This window comes from Lactuca saligna, chromosome 2, assembly GCF_052625555.1.
Source record: "Lactuca saligna cultivar CGN05327 chromosome 2, ASM5262555v1, whole genome shotgun sequence".
NCBI classification, from domain to species: domain Eukaryota; kingdom Viridiplantae; phylum Streptophyta; class Magnoliopsida; order Asterales; family Asteraceae; genus Lactuca; species Lactuca saligna.
The window spans coordinates 163,489,542-163,512,029 of NC_136418.1; the positions used below are offsets into that span (position 1 = coordinate 163,489,542).

The window sequence follows — 22,488 nt, forward strand, 5'->3', positions numbered from 1 at the left end:
CTTTGTTTGTGATGATTGGGGGTGCTTCCAAATATCCAAATTCATTATTTTACGAACAATTTGTTGACTTAATAAAAGTTGAATTAATGACATCTCAAAATTCTAGTGTAAACAAAGAAATTTATAAACCAAACTTAACAGAAGAACACGATTTTAATCAACACATAAAAGTCTGCAATAACTTACAACTGACATATAGAAGGGTTCTTACATTCCATTACAAAATCTATTCCCTAACCTCAAAAGATGAAGTAGAAAACAACATAAAAAGGAAGGGGGGGTGTTCTTAACAAGTCAATTGAAGTTTGAAGCATAATAGGTTCATAAAGCATGATGGTTGAGCTCAGCCAAATGTCGCAATAAGGAAGCCTTTGTAGATGCTCATGAACTTGGCCACAAATGCTGCAAATCACAAGACAGATAAAACATCAATCTTTTCACTTGAAAGTTGCAACATTTCCTTTTTCATCAAGGAGGTATAAAAGATAAAAACTTGGTCAATGCACCAATTCAGTCTACTGCATGCATGGTTAATAGCAATCGCTATAAATTATTATAAAATTCAAAAGAGAATATAGATAGATGTACCTTCAATGTGAAATATGGCTTTCTGTCCAAGGCGCATCCTATGTTCCTAAAAGAAAAAAAGAAAAAATATATATATTAATACTAAAAGAATAATGGTTTTAGAAAATCTTTAATGGGACAATAGCAAGAACAGTGAACTCACATAATATGCTGCCCAATGACAGACCTCATGCTTCAACTCAGAATCTAGTTTCTTCAGCAATTCCTGAAGCAGTCTCTGATACATAACAAAAAAAATCTTCAATTTCAATTACAGCAAAACTAAATTCAGACCAGTTCTATGAGAGGAGAGATTATAACCTTCAATATAACTTCAGGAGGGATACAATTCACAAGTAACTCATACAACTTCCCCCGAACCTGGAACAACCTATATAAACATATACACATAAAAATAAGTAAAAAAAATATAATGAAAGCATATACATATAGTGTACAATATGTATAAACATACAAGATATAAACCTTTTAGGGCTCTGCTCTTTCATAATGTCAGCTGCTATCTCAGATACATATTCTTCCCAGTCCATTGGGGGGATTACTTGATTATTAGTAAAAGGGTACCTATGAGAATAAAAAAAAAAAACGTCTCATATTAGTATTCCTTTAAAAAACACCACAAGAAAACACAAGAAATAACTGATCTTAACTGTTGGACACGACACGTCTCAAATGACAATATAGCCCTCCTTAAACTCCGACCAGATTTTTCTGCTATGCGAGCTGCAAATCCAGGAGGAAGTTGTAATCCCTCCTTTTTGCCAATAAATTCCAGAACCTTAACAATCTGAATAAAAAAAAAAACAAGTTTGGCATACATCCCTATTAATATTCCTATGTATAATCAATCAGTTATTCATTCCTACTAAAACTGAAACTGCAAATACTGACCTGGTCTTCTTTTGGTGCACTTATTCGCACATTAAGACAACGAGAGCGAACAGCTTCAGTAACCTTTGATGAGCTGTCACAGCATAGGATCAACCGACAGGAGGCACTGTACTTCTCCATTGTTCTTCTTAGAGAGTGTTGTGCTTCTCTTGAAAGTTTATCAACCTCATTGAGTACTAATACTGATACAGCATATATGAAACACCATGAGCATATTGGTAGGACAGATGTCACATATATATATATATATATATATATATATATATATATATATATATATATATATATATATATATATATATATATATATATATATATATATATAAGAATACTTGTTTGCAAACCTTTGAAACCCTTCTTTCCTTTAACGTCAATTGGTCTGTTCTTTGCCATTTCTTTAATGATTTCTTGAACAATGTAACGATCCTGGAATCCAGCATCACTTGGGTTCAGCTCCACATGGTGGGTGCTTGAAAGAGTCGTCAGTTCCAAATCAATAGTTCTACTTCCAGCCTGCAAAAGAGCCATGTTTCAATCTTGTTATATACTGCGTGATAGTTACCTCTGCATAATCAGGAATAACAAATAATTCAGAAAGGGGATACTTACATCAACTTTCCAGGTTTTGTTCTCCACTTTCACCTGTAAATTAATCAAATTCAGGAAGAACAGACATTTTCATCATCCGATTAGAGGGACATAAAATTAAACAAAAGAGAGAAGAGATAGGATTTTAGAGAGACCTTCTCGGCACTAGCCCCAAACATCTGCCTGAGAAGGGCCATAATTAGGGTTTTCTTCCCGGAACCCGATGGGCCATAGAAGAGTAAATGTGGGCAATCCTGCTCGGTGACCTAATACATATATGATAATATCACAACGATCTAAATGAGAAACCCTAGTTTTCGGGGTAAACAACTAAATTCCAGAAAGTTAAAGAGGGTGTATTAAGGAGTACCAATTTCTTGAGATTTTGAGCGACATCTTCGTGTACAAGAACCTTGTCCAGAGATTTTGGTCTGTATTTGTCCACCCAAAGCATCTTTCAAGGAGACGGAGAGGATGTGTGCGTATGAATTGTGATAGCGAAGAACTGGCGGGAAATGATATGAGCAAGCCAGCAGTAAAGGGGTTGTTCTTGGAGCCATTTTAAAGGAGCCATTGGCAATGGGCCCAAATCGTGCATGTCGTCAACTCGTCATTGTGATTTGTGTGTTCGTGATTAGTGTAAAATTTATGGGTTGGATGTGGATTGTTGATTATAGCTAAATGAACAATAGTTAAACAACAAACTTTCCAATAACTAACGATTATCATAAACCATTTTAATTATTTTCGTACACAATATCAAAACTACTATGACCATAATTAAAATCCTAGTAAGTTGACGTGTCTACAAACTTCTATTCTTCCAACTGCAAACTAATAATTCGGTTTGTCTTTTTAACTAAAACTACATTTCCTCCGGTATATTGTTATTAGAATAACATGCTAATCTCGCGATATATTGTGTATACACTAAACGCAAATTTTAGAGCAACGACATGGAATTATAATGTTTATCTATTTATTTATTTATTTTGTGTATTTTGCTATTGAACTTTCTAACTTAAAAATGTTTTGTTTTAGCTATTGATGACACGGTATTATTATGTCACCTTAAAAGCCCTTAAGAATGTTTAGTATTAGAATTAGGAAGTTTTCGATAACAAACTTTTAAGAGTTTTTAGTTTTTAGCTTTTAAGAAAATTTTCAATACATAGCACAATTTTACAATTTTAGAAACCAACTTCAATAACCTATTAGTTCTGCCAAACACACTGTTAATGTACAAGTTGATAGGATAAATAACAGGCCATGTCACTTCTAGAATAGTTTGTGCATGTATGGCCAACATCATATCTTCATTTTTAAAGTAAATGTAGCGCATAGACAACAAAAATAGAAAATCTACAACTCTCCAGTTCACATTATTTTCCTAGCTGGGATCTTGTAAATCAAAAAAAAAAAAAAAAAAAAAAAAAAAAAGTGCAAATGCATCCATATTATTGTATGACTAGAATGACAATTAGCGGAAGTTGCAATACGCACGCACCAATACCAATTTGATTGAACACAATATAACAACAACAAACAGCCTTAAGTCAGTCACATTATTGGTTTGTGAGACAAAAATAGAGCAGCGTCAGTAGCTGGTTTGGTTTATAACTAGAGTTTCTAGTGTCCCCCCACCCCAACTTTGGTCTTTGGATGGTGTTGTGAAAAATGTTGTTTAAGTTAGTTTATACAAATCCCCGCACCCCTTCTTGGCTGATGACACCTCCTCCCTCCTAAATCACAACTCCTGGCAACATAAATAACCAACCAGTCAAGCTTTCATTAACATTAACTCCTTACCATAACATTTCTATTTTGGGAAGCTTTTCGGGTCACATTTCTATAAAATTAATGAGTTGGTACCTCTACTCTTTTTGGTTTTAGAGCAGGTCTTGATCCATAATAGCTTTCATGTGAAATTACTGTTTTACCAAACGTATTTGCACTTTTATCCATTAACTAGTGTATTTCCACTTTCATTAGATGATGCAGCAGCAGCAGGGGTATCAGGTTTGGTGGTGCTTGTTTTTTGCTCGCTTTTGCGGGACCCGGACCCAACGTATCTTTTGATAAACACGCCTTCAGGGCTCTTATCTTTGCGTTGACCTGAAGAAGTCTCTTCTCCTGTTCCATCACCCATTCGTCTAAATTTGCTTCTCTCTGTATATTTCTGTGGGCTCCCACTCTCCTTTGTCGCAGCACCATCTGTACTCCCCTCTGGAACTGGAAGCAGCGCTTTTCGGCTTAGACGAAGTTGCCCTTTTTCATTGATCTGTAATCACAATTTTACTAATTTAAATATAATCATCCTTACTCCTTACACACAATCATACAACCCCGGCCCAAGGAAACAAAACTCAAACCTCAATCAGCTTCACATCAACAATGTCTCCAACTTTAAAAGCCTGAAAAAAACAAATTAAAATAAAATTAATCATACCACCAACACCAGCACCTCATGAATATTTATTCATTATAACAATACAAGGAGGTGATATGCAGATATATATATATATATATAGCACTTACATCTTCAGGTTTTGACAGCCAATCTGGACTCAACTCGCTAATATGGCAAAGTCCCTGAAATGGAGTCGACAGGAGTGAAATTCCATTTCAATTTTCAAAATTCAAATAAATAAATAGTTACAAATTAATCATGTAAATTCACGAATTTTTCATTTCTACCTCACGTCCTGGTACTATTTCAACGAAAGCTCCATAAGGAACAATGGATGTGATTTTACAATTCCTGATAACAAACCAAACAAATACATAATCCCGTATAAACTAACATAATAAATTAATGCCAATTATTCATTTCCAGACAGAAAGAAAGATACCTACCTATATACATCACCAACAATCGGAACCATGGTCAAGTTACTGATAATAGCTTTTGACTTTTCTAAGCTTGCCATATCTCTTGCAGTTATTTTAACCTGCAATAATACCATACCCATTCAGACATGTGAGAAATGAGATTTCATGAAAGTACAAGATGTCATGCTTATCTTACTATTCCATTATCTTGTGTGTCAATAGAGTCCACACCAGTCTCTTCAATAATACTCTTCACCTTTTTACCCCCAGAACCAATAATAAGGTTAACCTTCTCAGGTTTAACCTTCATTACAAGAATAAGTGGAGCATGCTTGGAAAGCTTCTTTGAAGGAGGAGGGGAACATTTCAACATCTCAGCTGTAAATATAAAAGACAATCATGCAAAATGACAACACAAACATATCATCATTTAAAAAGATAAAGATTGAGTATCTTTTATAAATTTTACCAAGAATACGTTTTCGCCCTTCCTTTGCTTGCATTAAAGCATGCTTCATTGTTGACAAAGTGATTCCTCCTACCTTTATATCCATCTGGAATGCAGTTACTCCATCATCATTTCCAGCAACCTGCAATCATTAAAGTCACTAGTAAGTTCGTAAACCCTATCCTTCCTTTATTTTGTTTTTAAAATTAAATAATAATAATAATAAGACCTTGAAGTCCATATCTCCAGAAGCATCCTCAGAGCCAGTGATGTCAGATAAAATAAGTGGGGTCCCATCTCCCCCAAATTCCTTTGTGTCCAAAACCAGTCCCATTGCTATACCTGCAATAGGACTCTTTAATGGCACTCCAGCATCTTGTAATGCCAGGCATCCCCCACAAACTGATGCCATACTATACACAACAAATGAGTGTCAAACAATGTTTTGTAAATATATTTATTTTCATGCAAATGCATTTGTTATATATATATATATATATATATATATATATATATATATATATATATATATATATATATATATATATGTAGTAGTGTAGCACCTTGAAGATCCATTACTCTCTGTTATGGTACTCTCAACACGTATAGTATATGGAAAATCCTCTTCAGAAGGCAACACAGGTTCAAGGGCTCTTTCTGCAAGGGTACCATGACCAATTTCTCTTCTACTTGGTGCACCAATTCGCCCAACTTCCCCAACACAAGATGGTGGGAATGAATACTGTTGTTGTATAGTATATATTCAACAATTTGGAAACTTATCAACTTAACTGCTGCATATATTGCAAAATAACATTTATCCAAATAGTCATACTGATACATACCTGAAGATAGAACCTTTTCACATCTTCTACACCTGCAAGGATGTCTATTCTTTGCGCCATCTGTCTATCCCCAAGGGTAACAACTGCCAACGACTGTATTGTAGCACAAGAGACATGAAAAAAAAAGATTATGAGGAACAAATGATAAAAATTACAACACTTGTGTTTTTAGCACAGACCTGTGTTTCCCCACGTGTAAAAAGAGCACTTCCATGTGCTCTAGGAAGTAACCCACATTCTGAGTCAATAACACGTATCTCCTCTGAACTTCTTCCATCGCTTCTTTTTCCTCCCTTAATCAAGAGATACAAAATATAAAAAAGATGGCCAATTTGTAAAGTTTTGTAATATAAAACCATGGTCAACGTGCATACCTCCACTATTCGTTTTCGAAGGTATTTGGATGTTACACTTTTGAACACCAATTTCACATCTACCTCTGCGTAAAACTACATAGGAGAGAGGGATAATTAGTAATCATGTAGGTGATAAACTAGCAAAAAGAAAGGGTAAAAATGGTAATGAAATGATACCAGGGGAACCGGTTTTTTAGAGACAGGTTTTATGTGAACATCCCCTTCATCAAATTCACCATCAACAACAAATTCCTCTTCTTCATCCTCATCCTCCAACATGTCTGGAGTTATTTCAGTACCAACACTAGTTTCACTTTTACTAACATAACCCTCTTCAGTAAGTATACACATAACTTTTTCCTCTAACAATGAGAGCGCTTTTCTTCTTGGTATTTTGCTTTTAAGTTGCAGAACTTTCACCAACTCCTCACCAACAATTTCCTGAAGCATTATAGTATCAGTTATATAAAATCAATATATATATATATATATATATATTCAAAAAGATGAAAAGAGACACGTACTTCCACATGTTTATACAGCTCAGGTGGAGGCAACTTAATTGAGTCAAGCATTTTGGGTTTCCCACACTTCTTTACCAAATTGTCCACCTCTTTGCATATGCCTCTTACAGCATCATGGCCAATTTCTATTGCTTGAAGCAACTTCTCTTCAGGAAGAAAGTCACAGTAACCCTAAAATAGATAAAAGTCCAGAAACATAAAAGACTAGTGTCAGAATGAGTAACTATCAAACTGACTATCTATTTAAATGATGAGGAGTTAACAACAACCTCTATCATCAATATCCCACTTTCTGATCCTGCTAACAATAAATCTAGTTTTGAATTTTCCATCTCCATTGTTGTTGGATTCACAACAAACTTATCATCAATTAAACCAATTCGAACTCCTGCTATAGTGTTTGTATTTGGCACTTCTGACAAAGCTCTGTTTGTACATAATAAGGTATTAACTATAATTACGTAGCTGAAATTAGAAAAACTGATGATGTGATCTAAGAGAAGCAATGCTAATTTGTTGATGAATCTTACACTGCAATTCCAGCTGCTGTAACAGCTAGAGAATCTGGGGGGTGCAAACCATCATAGCTCAAAACCTACAAATTCATTAAGTATTCTCAAAAAGAACAAAGAAAACTGAGATTTTAATATTTGACCTTTTGGAAAGTACATACTACATACCCATGATAGTATTTGAGTTTCATGGTAGAAGCCCTTGAGCATGGTTGGGCGTAATGGTCTATCAATTAGTCTACAGATAAGTACCTGTATCCCAGTAATAAATACCATTCAGAATAACTAAAATGTAAATACAAAAACTGAAAACAAATAGGGTCATTCTATTGAGGGATTTAAGAACAAACTAATACCTCATGGTCCTTAGTCCTTCCCTCCCGCTTGAAAAATCCTCCACTGGAAGCAAGAAATAAAGATCAGAATATTTGTATTAAATGATATTGAACAGTAACTTTAGGCATTGCTAGTTAATTTTGACACATTAAAAAAGCAAACAAGCATGATATACTTGCCTAGTTCTACCAGCTGCTGAAAAACGTTCTTGATAATTTACAGACATAGGGAAAAAGTCAGAAGGCTCACTTGGAGTATCAGACAAACAAACAGATGTATAGAGAATCTGCATAAATAAAATAATCCATTTTTCAGAGATATTATTATACATAAACTTGCAGTTCCAAAATGTACATGACCTATTTTGATTTTTGAAAAGACATTTTTTCTGCAATCCCGATTGTCGTAACATAACATGATACAAAGCAAAATATAAACACATTTATTTCCCTGATACTTACAGTTTCTCCATCTCTTACAATAACAGATCCACTAGCTTGTCTTCCTATTTGACCAGTCTCAACTATTATCTGCAAAAGTAGGAACACATATGAGAGCTATAAGGGACAATGAGAGATACTTGTAAGCTGTACAATACAACCATTGTTGCCACCATGTTTACACAATATGATTAATATGAAGTTCATCTACCTATGAACCAACAAACTAAAATAAATTCTAGCACTTTCAAGTTTCAAGACAGTTCACACTGGATAGAGATATATGTACTAAAATCAAATACATTTCTACCCTACCACTATGGAACCAACCCCTCAAATTGCAAAACTGACAAGTATTAAGGCAACTGTTAGCTATATCGCCATTTCACCACATTGAAATGCAATTATCTCCACCTATAAGTATGGACTTCTTTTGATTGATGGAAAGAGAGGAACTTGATGGCCATTTGCAACCGAAAATGGTAGTCCCTTTTCATGGAACACACCAATCAATTCCTCAGAGACCATCAAAACCGGTTTCATATAAATTTAAACAAACTTACAAAAATATAAAATCCTACGCAGTTGGGACCTTGGGTGTTCAAATCTCGTAAGACACAAGGTCGTGTGAGTGTCACATAAAAGAAATGAAATGCTTGAGCAGGCAAAAAATAGAGAACAAAACACAATACTACACCACCACCACACACCGGAATGTAATTTCACCTTGCTAGTATCTACCGTCTAAACCTAGCAATCCAATATATTAAATTCATTTCCGAGAAAATTCACAACCCTACGCAATTCGAAAATAACTTAAAACCATAACCGAAATGGCCAACTTACGTGTCTATCTCCGACGGGAATTTTAACGGAATGGCGGTGAGGGAAAAACGGTATTGCTTCTTTTTCTGCGACTGAGTCACCATTAGACTCGCGATTTAGAGCCCTTATTTTGAAACGATTCGAGGTTATTCTTCTCGACAAAAGGAAAGCACAGACAGAAGGAATAGAGTGGGGTTTTGTAAGGGGGAAGTAGGAGGAGATAGGGGGTTTGTTGTCTCTACTAGTTGTTGAGTGTGCGAAGTGAGAATAAGGTCGGCCATGGAAGCTACTGCTTGCTAGCATTTCGACAGTAATCAGTGTGACAGTGTGCGAGAGAAAGAGAGATTGGTGAAGACGATGGTGATGGAGGAGGAAACTCTTATCCGTTGTTGCTGGCGCGCGGCATGTGCACAAAATCTACTCGCCCCGGCCCAGCCCAGTTTGTGGAAAAGACGGACTAACGGGTCTACACAAGTGACACTTTCACTTGGGCCCTATCTATCATAGCCTCACTCCTAGGTTTTAACAAACTATTTACACCATCTCTAATATAAACCTTTTTTTTTTTTTTAATTTAAATTTTTTATAAGAGTACGATTATCCAGTTTTGTGAAAGTGTTGGAGTCTATTTGGGTTTCATATTTCAGTTTCATACAAACAAAAAACTTTTCCTTCTTTATCGCTCTTCTAGATTGGAGGCCAACATTGTCTATTACATTTGTGGTAAGAAGCTATAGCCTATTTGGTATCTTCCAGTTCTAATATGTTCGATTTTTTTAGTTTCATTTTTTTCTTGGTTGTGCAGGTTTAATTCCTAAAAGACATTTTCAAGTTATGAGAATGTGGGTAAATAAAGATATAGGTTGTAATTAAAATCTAATTTGATATGATTTGAGATTTTAATCTGGTTTACTACATTGCAAAAACAAGTGGAATTGAGTAATGCAGTTTATGAGATTATATACTACATAATTGTTGCAACTTGCAAGTAATTTTGTGTCTATGATATGCTGTAAAATATCAACCGAAGGAATTCTTTGGTTGTCTCTTGTCTTGTTTTTTACTAAAACCAACACAAGGAAGTAATGCATTTTATGAGATTATATATTACGTAATTACATTTTTGACATTCAAAAGGTTCTATATTTGCATTTATTTTTATATATCTAATCATATTTAGCGATATGTAGGTAATTTGAATGGTAAAGATTATATTTTTATAACGGAGAACTTTTGATTATTTAAAATTAAGGATAAAATGCAAATTTCTCATTCCTGTTTTGTGTTTAGATTCATGGTTACAGCCACCAATCTACCACAAGAGGAAAAAATTCAGTTTACAACTTTACCCGTATTGAAAGTGACCAATGTGTCTAATTTTTACTTGATATTACCCATTAATTTTTTTGTCGTGTTCTTAATTTGTTGCCACAAATTGGCAGACATAGTCTTACACAATATGTAATTAATGTCAATTTTTCCTAACCAACTAAACGAATAGACCTTGCTGTTAGAGCCACTCGACAGTGAGGTTCTTCACAATAATTTGTAATTTTTTTTCTTGCAGACATAATGTAACGCCCGCAGATCCGGACTAATCAATTTGAATGTCGTAAGTGTCGAAACGATTTTTTGACAAAAGATTATTTAGAATAAATAATCTTAACCAAGGTGTAAAACATGTCTCAAGGGTTCCGTACATATAAAGAACGTCAAAATTTGAGTTATAACGAACAAGTTATGACCTATCGAAATTTTACAGCAAAACCTACACGACACCGGGAATTGTAACACCCCATTTTCACAGCTAGAAAAGACCGATTTTGTTTATGCTTTATATAAATCAGAGTACTTCTTTTAATAAAAATGTTGCGGAATTTGTACCCAGTAAAACATGATAAATATGTTATCAAAGCATTTCTGAAGAAATGTATTTTTATTCATTTAAATCATTGGCATGTCATCGTCAATACATGAACATAAGCATAAACATAACTTACATTCATTATCACTAGTGATTTATATCTCCTTAATCTCTTAGTGTAATGTGACTTCATATCAACACCTGTGATATAAATAAATTGTGTAGGTCAGGTTGAGAAACCTGGTGAGTACATAGGGTTTTCAACCCACAATAATATAATTATTAATCAACCCAATTACTCATCCTCACTATCTTCCTTACTCTTAAGGATCTACCCTAAGAATCAGTTATTCCTCGTTCATTCATTCCTAAGGATCATCCTAAGGAATCGGCATGAAGTCCATCGTTACCACGGTTTACACAACAGACACTAAGTCTGTCACACCCCCAAACCGAGACGGCAAAAACAACAATTGCATCATAGTAATCAAAGTAAACACAACCATTACATTGAATATTTAAGGTATTTACATATGTTCGATACATAGCTTGTATAACAACAAAATGTATAACAAAAGTATAAAAGACGCGACTCTATAAGCTCCGTCTTCTAAAAATCCTGCAGGTGTACCTGTCTACTGGTTCCCTGAAAATACAAGTGATTTTGAAAGTGTATCAACATCTAAATTAGTAGGTTCATAAGAATGTTTTTGTAAAGAAAATTGGTCTTTGAATATGTGAATATGCTTGTCTGTTTCTCAAGAAAATCCAATATTTTCTTTAGCAATGTAAGGTAGTCTTAAACCCTAAGACCAAATGTATGTCCATTACTGTATTCTGTAATTATATATGAAAGTATTAGTATGTATGTCTGGTTACCACCAGTTGTATTGTATCGTGTTGTCTTGTATGAAAACCCTTGTATGAAATCCCTGGTTACTTCCAGTAGTGTATAGTATTGTTCTGTATGAAAACCCTGGCTACCACCAGTAATGTATAGTATTGTTATGTATGAAAACCCTGGCTACCACCAGTAATGTATAGTATTGTTATGTATGAAAACCATGGCTACCACCAGTAATGTATAGTAGTTTTATCACTTAAAATAAAACCATGTGTTTGTATTCCATGGAATCCTCCAGTTATATTGTATAGTAGTTCTATTAATTAAAATAAAACTATTTGAAGAATTGAAATCCCGTAAAAAAAATGGTTAGTTTATATTGTTGTGAGTTTGGTATAACCATTCTTGATATGACCTAGTGACCTCTACGATGTTCTTCAGGCGTCGGAACAGTATGATATTTTTCACCCCAAGCATGCGTGGCTAACTATAGCTAGCAGTTCAAGTGTGGGATTGTCATTCTCATATAGATCTATACACAAATCTCACGCTCTCCCTCTAGGAGACTCTGGTTATACTGTGGTAGGATTTAGTTTCGTACCTGAAGGATACAATTAAAGTAGAGCCTCACAACCCTGTATTAACTAATTTACGTATAGTGCTTGTCACAACTAGCATTTTAGCTAGTAAATTTTGTTTTCATGTAAACATCAACTATTGTAAGACTTGTACTCTAACTGGATAACATACTCTAAGCTCAATCAAAATCATCCAATTGAATCAAAACTCCTGAGTGAAGTTCAAAATCTAATACAGTACATCTCACATATTCAAATATGGGTTACAAACCCTAGAAATCCCAACCCAAGTTAATATGGACTAGGATCCTCTTATTGGGCCTAATGGACCCATAAACATTCAAGTTGTCTATTTTGAGGCCAAGAAAACCCTAATTGGGTTCTAATTTGGACCCAGTTCATGAACTATAACATTTTGGGCCATTTGGGCCCAGAATGATGTATTTTATCCCTAATGGGCCATGTTGGGCCATAAATGATTTAATTATCCCTAATGGGCCATAAAACTCAAGTTCTTTTATCTTATTGGGCCGTGAACCCTCATATGGGCCCAATGGGTCGATAATCATCCAATTGGGCCTCATAATAATGAAATAAGCACTAAAGGCCCAAACCACTTTTCATTTCTTCTCCTCTTTCTCCCTCTCGACCCAACAAAAAAAAAAGGAAAAGAGAAAACTTCATGGAATTAAGAGGTGACACCTCACTATTATTTGGTGGTAACCCAAGTGTTTAACCCACATGTTTCTAGGTGTAATCCACCATGTATTATCCATTTTTGAGTCTCTCTATTTTCCTCTCTACTTATCACCGAGAGCACCACACACCCACACACATTTCCATTTTCAAACACTCCAAAAATCCTCTCAAGAACTTCCTATTCTCCTCAAAATTTTCGTGAGTTGTGGGTGTATTTCAAAGAGCTTTCATCAAGTCCTTCATACTCTTGGTAAGTTACCATATCCTACAAGTTGCTACCTTCCATTTTAATGCCAAAAACTCTTCCTTACATAGCTTCAGTTCATGTTCTAACTCCCTAGAACCATCTAAGTTCAAAAAATTCTCAAAGAGCTTGCTAGGGTCGAGATCTTCTCTCATCTTCACCAAAACCGAATCCAAACCTCAATGTGAGTTCATACCCCCCTTCTTTTTTATTTTCATAATGTTTTGTGGGAGAATACAAGTTGTGTTGTGTATATCTATGTGTGTATGCATGATTTTGTGTGTTTTCATGACATATGTTGTGATACGTGTTTTACTTTTGGAGTTTTACTTGAACTTGAAGTTTAGCACTTGGATCTTCATAAAAACCTTGAGAAAAGTATGTGTTATCACATATATTACATGTAAACTTGTAGATCTGAGATTTAGACACTTAAAATAGCAAAAAATGAGTGTTGTGTCAAACATGGATAACTCAAACTCAAAAATCAGTCTTTGATAGAAAAGTTTTGGTCTAATCTTGGACTGTTTTTACCACCTTAATGGAATTATTTTTCAAAAATGTTTTACATGCAAAAATTTCAGGTTTATACCTTTAACATGACTACTCTCACATGTTCATACGATTTTTCTACAATTTGTAGCGATTTTTACAAAACTGCATATAATATTTGAAATAGTCTCCGACCTGTCTGTGAAGGTGATTAATTTCACAGTGGTTTGAGGACATTAAAAATTATGAGAAAAATAGTGAACAAAGTAGACACAATTTCCAAACTTACAGAGTTTATGGATCCAATTTTCGATTTACGATGATTTTCTACAATTTTTCTAACAACAGGGACGGAAAAGCCAAAAATCATAAAATTGTTTTTAACTTACTCAAAGTATTTATACTTGTGTTAGATGCAAGTCTTGGTCTTTGAAAGGCCCTAAAATGTTATTTTTACTAAAATTGGGCCTTAAGTGTAAAATTTTGGCTTAATGAGCCAAGAGTGTCATTTTTACATAAAAAATGGGCATTTTATATCATTTTAGTAAAAAATTAAGCTAAAACTAGCAATATAATAACAAACAGGCTAATTAGGTCATTTTCATGTTTATTAGGCCTTAGTGACCCATTAATATGTTTGATAAGTCCTGAATACTATTTATATGTTTATTGGGACTCATTGACCCATTAACATGTGCGATAGACCTTGGATACTATTTGCGTGCTACTTGGGCCTTTAAATATCTTACATGTGAAATGGGCCTTAGTTGTCCTTTTACATATATTTTGGGACCATGTTATATAATCTAATTTCTTTCGGGCCTGGAAATGACTTTCGTGTTCAGTGAGACTTAGTGGTCCGCATACATGGTTCATTGGGCCCATAATGAGTTTATATGTTTCTCCTCGCGTAAAATTCGATTGAGGATCTAGTGAGACGTGTTGGCTAACACCTATTGAGTGTAGGATTGTAGCCTGTAGTTATAATCAGAGTCTTTTGGAAGGAGAGCGGGGTTTTGTGTATAGATCTATACGGGGATGACACCCCACACTTGAGTTGTTCGCTATAGCTTGACTAAATCAGTCTAGGGTGACGAAAACCTTATTCTATTTTTCGTCGGCATCCATAAACGCCAAAACATGCGAATTTGTCATTAATTAGAATGGTTATAACGACTCACTTATAGGAATTAATGTTATGAAATTTACGGGAAGTGTCGGGAACCATTCTCTTTTCTCTTTGGATTACTCATGAACATACTCACACTAGTACTCAACCCTGGGGGTCGGTATGACAATATTCTCTTTTATAGACAACATAGGGTTGTCTTTGGATATTCTCTTTACATTCTATTTACATTTTATGCATTATCTTTATACATTCTTATAAACATTAACACGCATGCATTAATACAAGATCGAACACAAACTCACTTAGGGCCGGCCCACTAGGATGGGCAAGGTGGGCGATGTCCCCGAGCCTCGTTATGGTTTTGGGTCCCAAAAGTAATTTTGTTTTATACTTAATATATATGTGTTTGTGTTAAACCGTTGCATATAATTTCACTGGATCAGTTTGTTAGCGTTCTGGTAAAGCTCGTAGGTAGGTGCTCAGGTTCGATTCTTTCTATATGCACTTTTTAAAACTAATAATCTTTCTATATGCAATTTTTAAAACTAATGATAAATAATCAACATTTTCTCTCCTTCATAACTTGCGCTTCATTTTATTGAAATTGAATTCAAATTACAAAAATAATCCCTGCATTCTTCTTTGTTATTCATAGATCATCCAAGTTATTAATATGGTACTTTTTTTTTTTACAAACTACCCAAACATTTATTTCATTTATAATTTTGGTCTTTTCTTGCCATTATCAAACATAATTTTATAGATCATCCAAGTTATTAATATGGTACTTTTTTTTTACAAACTACCCAAACATTTATTTCATTTATAATTTTGGTCTTTTCTTGCCATTATCAAACATAATTTTCCAACTAAGAGATTTTCTACATTGCATGGTGTTTTAATATATAATTACTATTATTTGTAAGTTTGTTAATAAAAACCATGCTAACATGTCAGTTAGGTAGGTCATTCTTCAAATTATTTTAGAGTTTTCATCAAATGTGATTTTTTTTCCAAACATTCATCTTTTTGTTTGTTTGGTCAGACACCAAAGTGACGGTTTTTCAAAATGGTTTGATTGTTTGCTTTTTATTTTTTATTTTGCTTTGTTATTAGTTTTTTTTACTAACCTAGTGGTTTATTGGTTTTAATATTTAACTTGTATCAATTTTAACCCGTTTCAAATTTCTTTCATATTATATATATTTAACTTAATAACAAGTGCTTGTGTATTTGTCTCCATATCATCATTGTATTATTGTTTGCCATTACTAAATTTTTAAGGGGCTCCATTTTTTTATTTTTGCTCTGGGCCTCAAATCGTCTTGGGACGGACCTGAACTCACTAAACTATTTTCATAAAATATAGGATTTTCTGGTGATTACAAAGTTATACAAATCATTTTCACAAACATACCTATGAACTCACCAACATTTTCATGTTAACATTTTTAAATTAACTTGTATTCTCAAGAAACCGTTGAAGCAGGTTGAGCGGAACAAACTAATGAATATTTTGTTTCATCATACTCTGACTATTTTGGCATGTAATATTCAAATATAATACTCGATGTAAACAATGAATGTTGTTATATTACATGTGTGATGATGATGATGTTATGTTTCAATTATATACTCTGTGATGATACTACAACAATGAAGTCACACCAAGCCCCCGGACGTTTCCGCCGTCTGGTTTGGGGGTGTGACAGCGATGTAGCGTTCCCTTGTACTTAAAATTGTATGTATAACATGTAGAGTAAAAATTATTATATTTAATTCGGAAAATTGTATAGTATACCATAAACTATATTTGTCATAGTTTATATGTTCGTTACTGTATAAGGCTTTTGAATTAGTAAAACAGTGTAATGAATCCCAAAATATGCCTATTATAGTTTGATTGTATGTTCTCGTTTCGTGTATTGAATTTTGTATAAGTAGTGTAATGTATCCAAGCTATATCGACAATAGTTCAATTATATGTTATGTATTGTACTGAAAACTTTGCAACTATGGTTGCATGTTGAAAGCTACCATTATGCTTAACATGTTACAAAAGGGAAAAAATATATGAATATTTTATAAAATGTAGTGATTTCTTGGTTTATATCAATTGCCTAAGTTTTAAATCCGTTTGAAATTTTTTGCATAAAAACACAAAAAACCTTGTATCTTACTTGTATCCCCCCTGAAAACATTAAAAACAGTGAAAAATGTAGGGGTATGAACTCACAGTTGTTTGTGCACGTGTTGGATAGCGAGACTGGAAATATGACCCTTGAGCTGTTGTACGCGGAATTAACGGTATCATAATGATAATTAAACACATAATTGTATTTAAAATTAGCGAAACCATTAGTTAAAGTGTTAGAAAACACTTTTTTTTGTGTTAGGAATAGTTACCGAGAATGGTTTGAAGCGAATGAGAAGGTTTTAGGTCAAGCTCAATCCGAGAACCAGGTTCTCGGTCTAGTGGAGTTTTCGGTCGGAAACTGGGTTTCGGCTGAACACAGGTTCTCAGCTGAAAATCGGGTTTTCGGTTCTGCTGTTGTTTTCGGCCTCTTGAAGGTATGAAGGTTGTTCTTGGTGGAAACTGTAACGCCCGTGTTTCTAGGCTTGCCATTTTTAGCAATGTAATAGTCTAGGTTAAGCTTGTAACTCAACTTGAAATAATAAGAATGTATTATTTGTGAATTATTTGAATTATGTGATTTATGTGTGTATTTTCTTAATTTTTATAATTTAATGAATTAAGAATAAAATAAGCGTCAAAATTTAAGTGTGAGATAAGCCCGACATCTTTGCATAAAGTTGTAGTGGTCGAAACAAGGATTCCGGAGATATAAGGAATGCCAAAATCCGAGTTATAACGAAGAAGTTATGACCTGTCGAAGTTTCGAGACAGAACCGGTACGACGCTGAGTGACGTAAAATATGAATTTAAGATAGAGCGATATTTAGCCTTAGCGATCTAAACGAAAGTCGTAGATTTCGTTAAACCGAGAGCATGCATAAAAGGAACGCCAAATCTGACTTCGTATGAGGAGGTTATGATTTTCTGAAATTTCGACGTGGCAGTATGCAGCCCGAATACTCGATTTGAGATCGAGCGGTTTTTAGCCGAAACAATCTAAATGAGAAATGAAGATCTCGTTGTTAGTAGCGAAACGATGACAAGTTAGGCGAGGACGGACGTCAGACGAAGAAGTTATGAATTTATAACGAAGTTTTTCTGTCCCGGCCTTCTAAAAATAAATAATAAAAATAAAAGTCAAAATTAGCCGATGGAGTCTAAATGAAAGTTGTAGAGTATGGTCTGACCTTCGCGTGGATATAAAGAACGTCGAAAACGGAGCTCGTATGCGAAAGTTACGCAATTTAGAAGTTTGACAAGTCAATTACGTCCCGCGTAATTTGTGTACGCCCCGCGTACTCAGTCGGATGCAACTTGTCTGACCAATACTCGAGTGCCACCAGTCGACGCACGCAGTGACGTCAAAGTACGCCCCGCGTACTGAGTACGCCCCGCGTAATTTGAGTACGCCCCGCGTAATCCCAGACCCACCAGCCTATAAATAGAACTCGAATTCAGCCATTTTCTCTTGTTCAAACTCTTCCCTCTCTCTAAGTTTTGCCTCGATTTGCGTGCCGTTTATACCCCAAAGCCCCGGTAATATTCCCGAGCCCCGAAGTAAGATCCGAAGCCCCGAGGATCCCGAAGAGCGTTATTCCCGAGCCGAAACGCTGCCCGCGAGGAGCCCGGTTTTGTGAAGATCTTCCAGATCTACGGAGAAACACCTCTTCTGCAAGCCGTAGTGCTGCCCAATCATCTTTTGATCAAGTGAGTGTGTAGTTATTTTCATTCCAACGCAATATTATGAAGTATTTCCTATAAAATACGTGTTATGTGTATATACTTGGTTGTTATACGTGTGAGTGTATATTCACTCTCTTCTATCTTATAGATCTGATGTATTCTCTATGAAATACGTGTTATGTGTGTATGCCTCATCTGTTATGTGGAATATGTATTGATTAAAACATGTTATACAGGTTTTTAAACTATGTATAAAAATGTATATTTTTATCTACTAATATGTTGGGTAGAACATGGGTAGATAATTGGTGTGTAATAAACAGATGAGAGGCCTCGGTGTTATTGGTGTTATTCTAGTCATTCAGCAGAGTATGGATGACGACCACGGACTATTCCAGACTGTCCTGTGGAACACTAGCAGACTCATTACCTGTAGGTGTTGTGAACGACGTGTTCACCGGTGTACTCTATCCCCCACATGGTTGCCTTTAGGACACTTAATGTTGAGGAAGCCCCTCTGCAGTAATGTCCATCCCGATGAAAAATCCTGAAATAGGTTCCTTATAATAGACGTTATTTTTAGGAACGTAAGGTGAGGATAACGGGAATGGGTAATCGGGTTTATTGTTGATTGTTGAAATTAAATATAATTATTGTGGGTTGAAAACCCTATATGCTCACCAGGCTCCCAAGCCTGACCCACTCAGTTGATTTATTTTACAGGAAGTGGCGCAAGAGCTTAAGATGGGCGAACATCAAGTTGTTTTGTTTACAAGTCTGTATATGTATATATTTGTTGAATGACTTGTAATGCTATCGTTTATGCTTTATGATCTGTATCGGAACATGACATCCCGACTTTTGATTGTGAAATGAAATCATATTTCTTTATGAAATGTTTTGATAAATATCTATTTTATCATGTTTTGTTTTTGGGAACAAATTCCGCATCTCTTTTAAAATTAAAAGGATTTACTCTGAAAATGTTTAAAAAGCATAAATGAAACCGGTCTTTTCTGGCCGAGATTTTGGGGATGTCACAGTTGGTATCAGAGCATTAGTTTAAGCGAATTAGGAATTTGTAGGATTTCTAAACTTAAACTTAGGATGCTAAGTGGAGATTGCGAGGTGTGTGTCTGTTGGATCTTAGACACAAGCACTGGTTTATTTTAGGAAAGTTGCCTAAAATGCTTTTATGTGCTAAATGTTATATGTTGCCATATATGATATTATTTGTTCGGATCTATGGTTTGTTGCCAACCGGATCTGAAGGTTTATGTGTTTAGGATTCTAAGCGTATGTATACGATATTAGAACTAGCATTTAATCGTTTGGAGTAATAAGGTGAAATTATTCGGTGTATAGATCAAAATGGTGAGAACAAGAAGCGGAGTTGGAAATGCTAATGAAAACAGGAATCAACCGCCTGTAATCGAGCAAGTACCTGTCGTAGCTGCTGCACCTGAGCCGATAACAATGGTTGGTGTACAAATGATGATTCAAATGATGTTGGATCGTCAGATGGAAGAAACAAGACGCCTGCTTAGGCAGAATCGTGAAGAACCGTCAATTCAAGCGGAAGAGCCCGAGGAGAATGGAGGGCAGTCTGAAGGAGAAAACTTTAGTGGGATCATTGGTCAAGACGAACAACCAGTGGTTAGACGCAATAACTAGTATGGAGGAAATGATGGTCGTGGGTGCAAGTATAAGGATTTCATGGCATCCAAACCACCATGCCTATCCGGAAGCCCGACGCCGGTACAAGTTATGGACTGGGTCTCTGAAATGGAGACTATGTTTGAAAGTTGCGAATGCAGCAACAGGCAGAAGACCGCTCTTGCGATCCCTCTGCTAAAATCTGGCGTGTTGAGTTGGTGGAATCTGTTAGCTGACTCTATGCCCAAGGGAGAAGCAAGCAAAATGTCTTGGGAAGGCTTTCTGGAACAACTAAAACTGCAATACTGCTCCGAGCAGGACCTTCTGGAAATCAGTAATGAGTTTCAGAATTTGAAGAAAGGGAAATTGAGCGTTACTGAATACGCTACAAGTTTCATGGAAAAGATGAAGTTTATCCCATATTTGGTGCCTACAGAACTCTCTAAGGTCAACAAGTTTGCCCTTGGACTACCAGCGGACTATGGTCCAATGGTTAAGCAAGCAACCACATTGAAAGCCGCCATCTGGGCTGCTAGAAATGTTGAGACCCAGATCAGGGAAAAAGGTCTAGAAAGATCAGAGGTTGGTGAGAAAAGGAAAATCGATGGATTTTCAGGGTCCAGCAAGAAAAGTAAATTCTCGAAGTCTAGTTCGAGAGGAAGTGGAGGAAAGGTAGAGGCGAAATGGTGCGACAAGTGCAAGAAGAAGCATCATGGGAAGTGTGGCGGGGAAACCACATGCTACAAATGTGGAAAGCCAGGGCATTATGCCAACGACTGCACTTTCACCAAGAATGTTTGTTATGGTTGTGGTGAGGAGGGGCACATCTCAAGGGATTGTCCGAAAAAGAAGGAAGCATCAAGACCCAACATTCCGCCAAAGCCAAAGGCGAGAGCATTCCAGATGACACTGGAAGCTGCTAAAGATGAAGCTGATGTCGCTTCAGGTACCTTTCTCGTTAACAAATTGCCTGCCCAAATTTTATTTGATTCTGGAGCCAACTACTCCTTTATATCGCATGAATTTGGTAGAAAACTAGCTTTGCCTATTGTGAGACTAGATAATGCTTTATTAGTCGAAGTTGCTAGTGGCAAGATTGTACCTGTTAGCCATCGTATGAAAAACATTTTAATTGATTTGAATGGGAATAAGTTCCACGAGGAATTATTACCTATAGAACTTAATGGTTTCGACATCGTTTTGGGAATGGATTGGCTTAGTGCCAATGATGCCGAAATTTTATGCAAGAAGAAAATAGTGAAAGTGAATCCGCCTGGAAAGGAATCGTTTATGGTGTATGGAGATAAACGCAGAGTAAATTCTGGAATCATTTCTCTAATGAAAGCCAGAAAATGTTTGACCAAGGGGTGTACATCATACTTAGCATTCGTGATCGATGCTAAGAAGGAAAAGAAGGTGATGCAAAATATTCCCGTTGTGTGTGATTATCCGGAAGTATTTCCCGAAGATCTTCCTGGATTACCGCCCGATCGACAAGTAGAATTTCGTATTGACTTGTTGCCCGGAACAACGCCAATTGCAAAAGCACCTTATCGATTAGCACCGACGGAGATGAAGGAGCTAATGATGCAACTTCAGGAGTTATTGGACAAAGGTTTCATTAGACCTAGTTCATCACCCTGGGGAGCTCCGGTGTTATTCGTAAAGAAGAAAGATGGAAGCATGAGGATGTGCATTGATTACCGAGAGCTGAATAAGGCAACAATAAAGAATAGATATCCGTTGCCAAGGATTGATGACCTATTCGATCAACTACAAGGTTCAAGTTATTTCTCAAAGATCGACTTGAGGTCAGGATATCATCAGCTAAAAGTAAGAGAGCAGGATATAGAGAAGACTGCATTCAGAACCCGATATGGACACTATGAGTTTTTGGTTATGTCGTTTGGACTAACCAATGCTCCAGCAACATTCATGGATTTAATGAACAGGGTTTGTAATCCGTTCCTTGAT

At 35.6% G+C, this 22,488-nt stretch overlaps 2 protein-coding genes across 3 annotated transcripts; both read right to left on the minus strand.

Annotated features, from left to right (window-relative positions):
- Positions 1 to 134: 134 nt before the first annotated feature.
- On the minus strand, positions 135 to 2,619 carry EMB2775 (ATPase family associated with various cellular activities (AAA)). The gene is made up of 11 exons (XM_078981345.1): positions 2,438 to 2,619; positions 2,223 to 2,333; positions 2,089 to 2,121; positions 1,824 to 1,992; positions 1,480 to 1,661; positions 1,239 to 1,375; positions 1,054 to 1,152; positions 889 to 958; positions 731 to 805; positions 589 to 634; positions 135 to 402 (listed from the first exon to the last, which is right to left on the minus strand). The coding sequence occupies exons 1-11, from the start codon at positions 2,519 to 2,521 to the stop codon at positions 344 to 346; spliced, it is 1,065 nt and encodes a 354-aa protein (XP_078837471.1). The 5' UTR covers positions 2,522 to 2,619; the 3' UTR covers positions 135 to 343.
- Positions 2,620 to 3,547: 928 nt separating this feature from the next.
- On the minus strand, positions 3,548 to 9,569 carry RIF10 (polyribonucleotide nucleotidyltransferase). 2 transcript variants are annotated; one of them, XR_013677153.1, is made up of 22 exons: positions 9,207 to 9,569; positions 8,382 to 8,450; positions 8,100 to 8,206; positions 7,941 to 7,983; positions 7,753 to 7,836; positions 7,603 to 7,667; positions 7,342 to 7,498; positions 7,073 to 7,243; positions 6,726 to 6,989; positions 6,567 to 6,641; positions 6,372 to 6,485; positions 6,193 to 6,285; positions 5,911 to 6,089; positions 5,577 to 5,760; positions 5,369 to 5,489; positions 5,096 to 5,277; positions 4,924 to 5,018; positions 4,765 to 4,828; positions 4,606 to 4,659; positions 4,440 to 4,481; positions 3,940 to 4,348; positions 3,548 to 3,823 (listed from the first exon to the last, which is right to left on the minus strand). XR_013677153.1 is itself a non-coding variant. In XM_078981346.1 (21 exons), exons 1-21 carry the CDS (start codon positions 9,486 to 9,488, stop codon positions 4,025 to 4,027), a joined length of 2,769 nt encoding a protein of 922 aa, XP_078837472.1. In that variant the 5' UTR covers positions 9,489 to 9,569; the 3' UTR covers positions 3,548 to 4,024. The 2 variants fall into 2 exon arrangements, 1 of the variants encoding a protein (XP_078837472.1); XM_078981346.1 differs by having other exon boundaries at positions 3,548 to 4,348.
- Between the last annotated feature and the right edge of the window lie 12,919 nt (positions 9,570 to 22,488).